Here is an 11,819-nt window from a genome sequence, read left to right on the forward strand (position 1 = left end):
CCTGGAGATTTACCACATAGAGAGTGGAAACAATCTGGCAATGAGTGAGTGGAGAGCCTTCTTATACTGAGCTAAATGGTTAATGGAAGTCAGGTGTGCCTGGTAACGATCGTAGAGCCACGCCCCTGCTGATGAGCACACACACACACACACACACACACACACACACACACACACACACACACACACACACACACACAGGGGAGGAGACACAGGGAAAGACAAGGAAACAAACAGGAAACACAGGGGAAGTCCAGAGGTCACAGACCAGGGGCCTGTTTCACAAAAGCAGAATATATAAATCCAGGATAACTGATAAAGCGAGGCTTGACCTAGTCTAATCTGTGCATCCTGGCTTGGCCTTCGTGAAACGCACCAAGGAGGAGCGACTAGGTCGAGCCAGGCTGAACTAATTCAGATAGATGCGCGTCCACGGATTTCCTCAAAAGACCGAGCAATTAAGAGCAATAGTTCATAAATGTATATTTTTAGACTATCATTTAGTCGGTCCGCTATTATCTGTCACGCTTTTTCTCGCGTTTTTTTATTTTTTATAGAGGACGAGTTTCCTCTACATATTATATGCCTTGCTCCCTGGTATATATGGACATAGAAAATAAAGACACTGAAGAAATTGAACTGTAAAATCTAGAAACTATAAAGATAATAAAGTGATAAATTCCATGCCCACTATAAACATGAATGGAACAGAGTATATTCATCAGTTAATAATATAAGGTCAAAAACCATTAAGGTGTCCTCTCCCTGTTGTTACATGAATGTACAGTAGCCTACATCACTAGATAGTTACTGGTCCAGTGAACTACGTCTATAATTTGGGAGGATTGTACAGTTAGGATATGTTCTTAAAATTGTACAATCCTCCCAAATTATAGTCCCAGTTTACTGGACAACACAAATTGTGTGCTAAGAATGCCAAATATAATGCACATGGAAGCAGAACAAACATGATCCTTATTGTTAAAGAATAAAAAAAGAAATGATACACTAAAATAATTTAAGGTGCATTGGGGAACTATAGAAATGTACAGCATTGTATGGATTGCCCTTAGTAACAGACTTCATTTAAAACTCATTTGAAATTTTATCAGCCTTTTCTAACAACTGCCATAATATATTCATCAAAGTTCTTACAACAATATGAACAGCAGTCTTCATACAGCAATATAACAGTAATAATGACAAATTTATAATTATAAAAAAAAATAATGGTCACAACTTTAAATAATAACAGTACTTAAATGAACAGCAATATGCACCTGTTGTATTTTAATCGAGGCTGATAACAAAAGGGTAAAACCACTGCTGAGTGAACAGAAAAGGTTCCAGGATTAAATAAATCCTGGCTGTTAGCCTGGTCAGCAGCAGGCTAGCTGCACAGAATAAATCTCCATGGTGATTTATGTGCCTCTGCTTTCGTGAAACCGAGTCAAGGCTAAATTCATCCAGGATAACCAGGAAATCCCGGCTTAATCCCTTATCTTGGTTTTGTGAAACAGGCCCCTGGACTGTGACAATCCCAACCATATGCAATTAAGAAATCACAAAACTAAATTTAAATGTATTTAAAAGCCTTTTCAACTTTGACAGGTACGTACTGTAGTTGTGGTGGTGCAAAGAAATAAAATAAAAAAAGAAAATAGGCCTAGTGTAGATGGGTTTATGGTCTAGTCATAACTTCATCTCAATGGCCCACTTGGAAAGACGTTGAACAAAGCCTTGTTTAAGATTTTAAAAGACACTGGATTTAATTTAGTTTTTGTTTTGTTTTGTTTGGGATAGGTAACTCTGGTTAACACTCTAGTAGGCTATAATATATGGCGGTAATGCACCTTAAACGCTGGTTGGTAACTGCCAATAAGAAGAAGAGAAGACCGATGTTATTATACCTAACATTAGACTGTAAAATAAGCTTTATGTCTAGCCTATAATACATCGATGCTTTGAACGCACACCGAGAATGACGACAACCAGTGTGACTCTGTGATTGGTTGGACGGCCTGTAACTCAACCAGGCTGCCATAGGCGGAAGGGGCTCAAGAAAGGAAATGTAGAACTGAATGTTAAACTGTCAAAATCATAAGGGAAAAGCATAGCATGGAGGGAAATATCAAAACAATACATTATTGGGATAGTGCAGAAAAAGGGAGACACTTACATGCAATACAAAATAAAGTAGGAGGACTGAGAAACATTGGGGGCTAACCGAAAAGAGCAAGTAGCCTATCAATAAATTAAGAATTCGGCATAGCAGATTGAAACGTACACTTTTTATAATAGGAAAACTGTCTGTGTGAGGAAAAGGAGACGGTGGAGTCCTGATTTCATGTTTGCAGGGCTACATAAGTTATCAAAGATGTCCATGTCCTTGAAAGTGGGGTCACCGTAAATGGGAGAAAACATATATTTACATATTTGAAAAGCACCGGACTAATTAGAAAATTGTAATGGAATGAAATAATGGCTGACGAGTAGGAGGCAGTAATGCGACGTATGGGATGCCAACTGCCGTAAAACCCCAAAGAAGAAGAAGAAGAAGGCGGAAGGGGCGGGCAAAAGATAAGAGGAGGGAGGGAAATGGTGCTATCATCATGGCGGGATGCATGAAAATGATAAACAATTACACCTCTATAAGTGCTACATTAATGGTTTTCACGGTGCTGCTTATAGGTTTACCTCACACCTCAGGATACCAGGATACGGGTAAGAAACAGTAGTAGGCAGCAATAACCGATACCTTAATTAGTATGATACGTATTTTAAACAAGTCTTTGCCCAGGCTAACTAATGTTAGCTTGTGTTGGGCTTTTTCTGATGAAGTGAAACTGTAACGTTGAATAAGTTATGCTAAGCCTTTCTTTTAACCCGGTCACTGCTGGCTGTTCTCCTATTCTGTCTCTGTGTAGGGGAGGGGAGACATTTATTTTAGTATTTATTTAGCTGTTATAGATTTGCTGAGAACAAATCTGTGAAACTTTGCTCGAGCTTACAAGCCCGCCCCGCCCTCAGGTTATTCTAATCATGCTATTATAAAACCTGTACGTCACTAAACGCACAAACGAAATGAAAATCCGTTTATTGCAGCAGCACACGGACAGTAATAGTACAGATACATACATAACAATAGGTATATACAACTAAAATAAGAATAGAATACAAAATAGAAACTACACAAGAGCATATGGAGACAAAAACTACAATGTAAATTGACATAAGTTAGTGTTAAAGTGACAGTAGTGTAATTAATAGCAGAGTCTATGTTAACAGTGTTCACCAAACTGATGATATGATTAAGTAATGGTAACTAGTGTTCGTCTGTAATATAGAGATGTAAAATAATATGGAATATGATGCAAGGAAATATAAAACAATACGAAAACAATAATACAATGCAGGTGTAAATGCTCTGTATAGTTTATATTTTTTAATATAAAATATACACACCATATGTCGTGTATTCATTTGCAGCTGAAAATAGTCCCCAACAAAAGCATTATTAACTCATGGTTGAGTAATGTTTGTTAAAAACTACAGTGCCCAGCTGTTTTGCTGTGAGGTACAGTCTTAAAAACATACACTAATGCCAGTGTTCTTCTTTAATTACTTATCTTAAGACAACAGACCTCTTTTAAATTAGTTGTTCATGTCACAGGTTACTGTTACAGTAAAGAGTACATTTAAGTAAACCAGTAATGTGATGCAATCTTAGTATTACATGCATGTCTCTGCTTTTCAAACGCAGGTAACAAACCTCCAGTAACTGATCTCAAGGATGGAGAGGAGTATGTCATGTCAGGGTCCAACAGGTTTTGTTACAAAAACTCTGTGGTGCCAACTTGGAGGCAAACATGGACAAGAATTCAGGTAAGTTACATGAATGGCACTCAGCCAAATCCAGAACTGTTTAAGTTTACATTTAATGCACTTTCTCAATCATAAAGTCTGGGTATCTTGGGGCCAAATTTGACCAAATCTGCAAAATTTGGTTTAAAGCTTAGATATGATCAGTAAGATCAAGAAAAAGTAGAAGCCACTGTGTTAAATTTGTCAGGGATATAGTGTCAACAGTTATTGTTAACAAGGGTTAAATCTTACAGCACTTTATTTGAACAATTCCTTATGGGGAAAGTTGATTAGGTCCATAATAACTGAAGATTTCTGACAGGTCAAAGTGTGGAGTTCAAACGTGTTTAAGGTGGAAACTGTGGAGGGGGAGAAGGAGTTGCAGGAGCTGGAACGATTCAGTGTCTGGAGCTGGTTTCAGAGCTTGTTACGTGAGCGGCACAATGAGACCACTATTAACATCAATCTGTTCAGCAAGAAGACGTGCTTCAAGATCGATCCTGCTGACGAAACAAAGTTCACTGTCCACCCCCTTCGTAGTAAGTGGAAAACAAATTAGCACAATTCATTTTCTGTTTTTTGACAGATATTACATGGTCAACACATGTTCTTTTTCCCGTTGCAGAGTTTGATATCTATCTGTTTTTGGTATTCCTCGCCGGAGCATTGTTGTTCGTCTTTGCAGGATCACTCAGCAGGTCATTTTTCTTGCTCATGTTACATTGTTAGGATTCAACAGGATTATATGCTATAAACAAAATTCTCCCTCCCTTTTAATGAAGGAGTCAAGCTTTCTTCTACTCTGCTGGTATGAGCACAGGCATGATTGCCTCTCTCATCATCCTCTTTTTTATTTTGGCACGCTTATTGCCAAAGGTAAGGAATTTCATTACTCTTAAATATCCATGCTTTTATAGGTTAAATCACTTTGGCCTCATGCCTAATTATTGTATCCTTTGTGTTTGCTGTTACCGCAGAAAAGCCCTTTTTATGTCTTGATTGTTGGCGGCTGGTCGTTTTCTGTGTACGCCATCCAATTTGTCTGCAGGAACCTCGGCGTAATTCTGCGAGAACACTGGAACGTCGCATTAGGTACGTGCCCTTGGTCAACACAAACTTCTGGTGTTTGACACATCAGACCAAAGCAAGAATCCTAATCTAGCATTTTAAATGACTATTTTTTCAGACCAGTGAGTTGAGTTAAGCATCCCCTATATTTGATAACTTGAGCATCACCTTTTTAAATGAACGGGCGTCTGTTAAAGTTCCCAACACAGATTAGTCTCCTGCCTTTGTTTTCTGTAGTATGTAATGCTTAGGTATGCATGCTTAAATCTACATACACCATCTGCCCCACTTCAAGCCTTGTGATGTGAATCACCAGGGGCCAAAATACAATATGTATGATAAGCTGTAGGCCAAAAAAAAACGTGTAAAATTGAAATGTAAATAATGTACACTGTAAATAAAACACTCTAGGTCAATATCTATGTTTTTACGTTTTTGTCAGGTTATGTAGCAGTGGTGGGATTCATCACTTTTGCTGTGTGTTACCGTTACGGTCCTCTGGTGGATGAGAAAAGCATTAACATCTTGTCGTGGACGCTGCAGCTATTTGGTCTGCTCCTGATTTATTTCGGGATTCAAATCCAGCAAGTTGCCTTCTCCATCATCGTGGCAGCTGTGTTCTCCAAACATCTGGAGTACCCAGTCTCTCTGACAGTTGCTGCATGGAGGTGGGTGTTCACAAAGCTGACAGAAGGTGGCGCAAAAGTACAGTAATATATTAAACAGAAAATCAACTTTCAAAACCGCTCATATAGGGTTCCTGTTATGTCATGCAGTGTAATGCAGCTCTGTGGTAGTAAACCATAGTGTCACACATTTATTACCAAGAGCACACAGGAGTTTTTGATTTGATAATCTCTATTATATTTTAATGATATGAGTCATTTGTCTTTGGAAAGTTTTGCATGATGTCTGCTTATTTCTGCCTTTTTAAATCCAAGATAATAAAAGATACACCTTTTTATTGATAGATTAAAAAATATAAACTATACAGAGCATTTTGAGACGGATGACATAATAAAGTGAGTGGTGCCGATAAAGTAACAGTTTGATTAATGATTGATTAATAGCAACAGAGTCTTAATATAATAAAATATATTGCAAGGGGAAATCTAACGTTGACATCATATAGTAAAATATGGTACATAATGAAATATAGAAATAAGTATAAGGTGCAGTAGTGTAATAATATAGTATAGAATAACAATCTATAGTAGGGCTGCACGATATGAGGAAAATATGCGATAATGTTGAATATTGCGATAACGATATTTAAATGTACTCAGTTCTGTACTCAACAAATTGCTTGTTGAATTTAAAACAAAAGGAAATCATTGCTAACATTTTTATTGAACAAATTTAACATTGAATTAAATATAAAAGACACCACTAAAAAAAGGGACAGTTTTTAAAGTCCAGTTTCTGCTGATATTTTCTTTCAACTAACAAAAAAAAAATCTGTTTGCTTAATGTTGTAGCCTTTTGCTATATGTATGTTTGACCAGTTGATATTGCGATGATGATAAAAAAAAACAATATATTGTGCAGCCCTAATATATAGTATAGTACAACAATATAATGTATATAGTATAGTGTAGCAGTGTAACACAGTATATAATCGTGAGTAAGTTGCTTGAACTACTAAGCTTAAAGCAGTGATAATAGCCTATGGTATATTACATTTTTATAATTTTGGATTTTTCTTATTAAGCTTTTGCTGTGTTGTGCAGGAAAATCAGAAGGTACATTCACTGGAAGCCGGAGCCACGTCGCCTGTTGACTGAGGAGGAGTTTCAGAAGCAGGGAGAGGAAGAGACTTTGCGTGCTCTGGAGGAGCTGAGGAAGCACTGCAACAGCCCAGAGTTCAGGCCATGGAAGACTGTGTCCAGGCTTCAGTCCCCGAAAAGGTGCCTATCGTGATATTCTGTTCCTTAGCATATCATTTGTTAAAACACATGACGTCTTTTAAGGCATGATTAAAGCTCAGTCCCGGCCTTGGTTTAACAAAACCAAAAGAGACTCTTGATATACACGTTAACTTACATTTAGGCTTAGCTAATAATGTTTTACCTTGGAAGTTTTAATGTTGTATCATCTTACCACATGGAGTCAAAGTAGATTTCATGTTTTTGTTTTTCATCAACTGAGAAAGATGAGATGGTGTAGGTTATGCCAAAATACTGATTCACCAGACGTAGGACCTTCTGGAAACAGTACAGGTATATTTATGCTACAATCAATTGAAATCCCAATTCCCCCCCCCTATCTCCATTGAATGTGACTTCTGAAGGACTGCACAAGTGATGATTTAGGTGTGTAATTTCTATTTGTGATTCATTTAAATCACTTTGTAGCAATCGGTTTATCCCTCAAATCTAAATGTTGTAAAAATCATATCGGTAAAACACGAAAACTTCCAAGGGGGGTGTATACTTTTTATAATTCACTGTGTGTGTGTGTGTGTGTGTGTGTGTGTGTGTGTGTGTGTGTGTGTGTGTGTGTACACACACACACACACACACACCCCTAAAGGATTGTTAGGAACACCTGTTAAATTTATCGTTAATGTAATTGTCTAATAATAATATATGTGAATGAACATAGTAAGGACGTCAAATTAATTATACATTACCAAAGAAAATAAAATACAACTTGCGCTTAGCACGAATAAATAAAGCTTCACATGTCACCTCGTTGGCTGCTTGTCCAGAAAACAGGTTCTTAAATCCTTTTGAAAATCCTTTACTGTTCGCCTTGGCCTTCTACAACAGTGTAACTCCAAATCAATTAGCAGAGCCGAGCGCCGTAACATGCTCACGTTAGATTTTTCCTCGTCCATTAGCAAATTCCGCAGCAGTGGAAACCACAACAGAGAACTTTAGTTCCGAGAGAAACAAAAAACGCAATGGACTAAAATCTTTAAAGGTCCCATGGCATGACAATTTCACTTTATGAGGTTTTTTAACATTAATATCCAATTAATATTCCCCCAGCCTGCCTATGGTCCCCCAGTGGCTAGAAATGGCAATAGGTGTAAACCGAGCCCTGGGTATCCTGCTCTGCCTTTGAGAAAATGAAAGCTCAGATGGGCCGATCTGGAATCTTCTCCTTATGAGGTCGAGAGAGAGAGAGAGAGAGAGAGAGAGAGAGAGAGAGAGAGAGAGAGAGAGAGAGAGAGAGAGAGAGAGAGAGAGAGAGAGAGAGAGAGAGAGAGAGAGAGAGAGAGAGAGAGAGAGAGAGAGAGAGAGAGAGAGAGAGAGAGAGATCATGGCTTTCAAACAAGCAAAGTGGCAGTTGGTCAAGGCCAATGGCTGTAATTCTGCACCAAGGCTGAATTTCGGAAATGAGACTTCAGATACAGTATTAGGGGACCACTAAGGCCTATATAAAAGAGACTTCAGATACAGTATTAGGGGACCACTAAGGCCTATATAAAAGAGACTTCAGATACAGTATTTAGGGGACCACTAAGGCCTATATAAAAGAGACTTCAGATACAGTATTAGGGGACCACTAAGGCCTATATAAAAGAGACTTCAGATACAGGGGACCACTAAGGGGGACCACTATTAGGGGACCACTAAGGTCTATATAAAAGAGACTTCAGATACAGTATTAGGGGACCACTAAGGCCTATATAAAAGAGACTTCAGATACAGTATTAGGGGACCACTAAGGCCTATATAAAAGAGACTTCAGATACAGTATTAGGGGACCACTAAGGCCTATATAAAAGAGACTTCAGATACAGTATTAGGGGACCACTAAGGTCTATATAAAAGCACCATGTCATGGGACCTTTTAACTATTACATCACATTCATTTTAACCTTTACATTAAACGCATTTCCTATTTATTTACTGTATGAGATGGAGTATAAACTATAAATTTACTATTAATTATGCATCATAAACAGCACATATTTAACAGCACTTACACACAACACGCACAACTTTGAGGCTCATGGGCTACACCAGCAGAAGACCCCACCGGGTACCACTCATCTCCACTAAAAATAGGAAAATGAGGCTACAATTTGCACAAGCTCACCAAAATTGGACAGTTGAAGGAAAAATGTTGCCTGGTCTGGTGAGTCTCGATTTCTGTTGAGACATTCAGATGGTAGAGTCAGAATTTGGCGTCAACAGAATGAGAACATGGATCCGTCATGCCTTGTTACCACTGGGCAGGCTGGTGGTGTTGGTGGTATAATGGTGTGGGGGATCCCTTTCGCCTTCAGAACTGCCTTAATTCTTTGTGTCATTGATTCAACAAGGTGCTAGAAGCATTCTTTAGAAATGTTGGCCCATATTGATAGGATAGGGTCATACACGTTATTAGTATGGTGTTCCTAATAATCCTTTAGATGAGTGTATATACTTTATATGTGTCCATTCAGATTTCAGAATCTTCTTTTATCATGCTTTTATATTACTTTGCCGTTTTATAAAGAGCATCAGTGCTGTGAATGTGTTATTACGCTTGTAATTTTGCACGTTTGTACATTACGAATTATTATAGGAATAATTTCTAATAATTATCCCAATATCATGCTGTTGATCCCACATTTAAATTTCTGGTAGCTTCTGGTATGCTTGTAGACTAGTGTACTGTAGATACCTTTTTAAGGGTTAATCTGTTACTGAAAACTAATGATATGATGCATTGGTTAAGAATGGCTTAATCATGAAAGTCTGAATGCAGAATTTGTATTGATACTGATTTGATATGGGGATTTTACCTTTTTTGAGTCGTTTAATAAAGAGGTAATATTTGGTGTTTTTATTTTTTAACAGTGATTGATTAACTATCTCTTGCAAGCGGTGTCTGCACATTTAAGATTTGAGGTATATGAATATGAATCTATCCAAAATAACATCGTCTTTCACTGAAGTGTGGCCAAATGTTGCCTTTAAGTTGTAAATATAAGTGTATGTGTTAGTATATAGGTATTTAATTTCCAGTACGTGGTTTATATACTGTGTAACACTGATATTGTTGCTGATGTTGTCACTTTAACCAACAGGTTTGCTGATTTCATTGAAGGGTCTCCTCACTTGATGTCAAATGAGGTGTCTGTCCACGCGCAGGAATACGGCTTCGGGGGATCTTTTTTTGAGGATGATTTTTTTGACACAGACGACGAGGAAGACGACATTAAGCCTATGATGAGACCTGAGTGAGACGCCACTGTGTTAAAAGACGTTTGAAAATAGACACGATTATATTATTGCCTTTCAGAAAAGTGGCCGGAGAACGGCTCTCCGTGGCTTGTGTGCAAACGTCCCGACTGACTTCTGAGTGATTACTGGATTGGGATTTCAGTTACGAGGCACCACGCACAAAAAAAAGAAATCACTGAAAGGCAACAGGCAGAACAGTACGGCAAAGTAATGTAGTTTCCACGAACGTGCACTAAAGCCAGAACTCTTTTTTTTTTTTTTTTTTTTTTTTTTTTTTAGGGAACAAAGGCTTCTGTTAAAGTTGAGGTTACAAATACAGTGATACTCTGTGATTGGGACCTTTTTTTTTGGGAGGTCAAAGCAATTTAACTTTTTACTGTGTGATGGTAGTTTGTGTTGTCTTAAGCTTAGAAAAAAGGTTTTTACATTTTAGTTTTCAAAACCTAGTGTTCGCGCCATTAGCCTCTAAATGGGCTCACTCCAGCAAACTGTAACAGCATGCATGATGAGGCAGTCATTATTATTCTATCTTTCTGCTGAGGGAGGAAAGGTTTGGTCAAGTTTGTATGTCATTGTGTTTTCATTTTAATGGACATGCATCAGAGGAAGTGTCCCCAAAGTATTTTGAATAAAAAAACATATTTGAGCTCTGATCATTGTAAAATATTAGGACTAAAAAATGGCAAGATGTTATGGCTTTGGTTAATGATGTAATGCATTTGAAACTAAAACGCTGAGGTTTTATTTTTCATAGTGGGTGCATATACAATTTCTTCAGTGGTGGAAAGTAACTAAGTTCTTTACTCAAGTATTTCCATTTTATGCTTCATTTTCTACTTCTACTCCATTTGAGGGAAATGTTGTACTTTTTACTCGATTACATTTATCTGACAGCTGTAGTTACTTTGCAGATTAAGGTTTTATGTTCAAAATATACGATCAATTTATAAAATGATGCATGTTTTTTAAAACTACCCAACAGTGCTTAAAGTAGCTTTTCTTCAATCAGCTACAACGTAAAATTCTACAGTGATATATCTGCTTTATATTAATCCAAAAAATCCCACTGACCAGGACCATTCTGCTACATAATGACTACTTTTACTTTTGATAATTTAAGTACATTTCCTGCTAGTACTTCTGTAATTTTACCTTGAGGTACTCTGCTATATTTAATTGAGTAAAAGATCTGAATATTACTTTTCCACTATAACATTTTTTAATAGTTTTTCCATATGGATTTTGGAGTTTTACTGTGTTCCTCTTTGCATCTATGGCTGCAACTCAAACTGAATTTTTTATTAATCATTCAGTCTATAAAATGTCAGTGTTAAAAAAAAAAATGCCCACCAGAAGCTGTTTTCAAATAGTTTTTGTCCAAACAATGTAAAAAAAAAACAGGATATTGGATAGTTAATGTACAATGGTATAACACAGATCATCCTTGCATTTTAGAAGCTGGGGCTCATTTGTTTAATTGACTTCATCAATGGTCAATATTGTCTTGGATCAATGTCCTATCATCTGATCAACTAGTCTAGATAGTAGATACCCTTACAGAGAGCTTATTAATTTAATGACTAGTGGGAAGAAGATAGACATGCATCTTTGGAATTTCCATTTTACAAACAGAGGGCTGTCCTGTATTAAACACTGCACTTGCAGATGCTGCATTTGATTAGAAGTGACACACCAAACAGTTTG

General features: G+C 37.3%; 1 protein-coding gene across 3 annotated transcripts; it reads left to right on the forward strand.

Annotated features, from left to right (window-relative positions):
• The first annotated feature begins 2,511 nt into the window (after nucleotides 1–2,511).
• Nucleotides 2,512–10,768, forward strand: nemp1 (nuclear envelope integral membrane protein 1). Of its 3 annotated transcripts, none has more exons than XR_003692995.1 (10): nucleotides 2,512–2,724; nucleotides 3,764–3,885; nucleotides 4,187–4,403; nucleotides 4,490–4,562; nucleotides 4,647–4,740; nucleotides 4,842–4,956; nucleotides 5,375–5,600; nucleotides 6,663–6,839; nucleotides 7,085–7,151; nucleotides 9,959–10,011. XR_003692995.1 is itself a non-coding variant. In XM_028583182.1 (10 exons), the coding sequence occupies exons 1-9, from the start codon at nucleotides 2,520–2,522 to the stop codon at nucleotides 9,733–9,735; spliced, it is 1,236 nt and encodes a 411-aa protein (XP_028438983.1). In that variant the 5' UTR covers nucleotides 2,512–2,519; the 3' UTR covers nucleotides 9,736–9,779; nucleotides 9,959–10,050. The 3 variants fall into 3 exon arrangements, 2 of the variants coding, with proteins under 2 accessions (XP_028438983.1, XP_028438982.1); XM_028583182.1 differs by lacking the exon at nucleotides 7,085–7,151 and adding an exon at nucleotides 9,729–9,779 and having other exon boundaries at nucleotides 9,959–10,050; XM_028583181.1 differs by lacking the exon at nucleotides 7,085–7,151 and having other exon boundaries at nucleotides 2,515–2,724; nucleotides 9,959–10,768.
• The last annotated feature ends 1,051 nt before the right edge of the window (nucleotides 10,769–11,819 follow it).

Source organism: Perca flavescens, chromosome 7 (assembly GCF_004354835.1).
Source record: "Perca flavescens isolate YP-PL-M2 chromosome 7, PFLA_1.0, whole genome shotgun sequence".
NCBI classification, from domain to species: domain Eukaryota; kingdom Metazoa; phylum Chordata; class Actinopteri; order Perciformes; family Percidae; genus Perca; species Perca flavescens.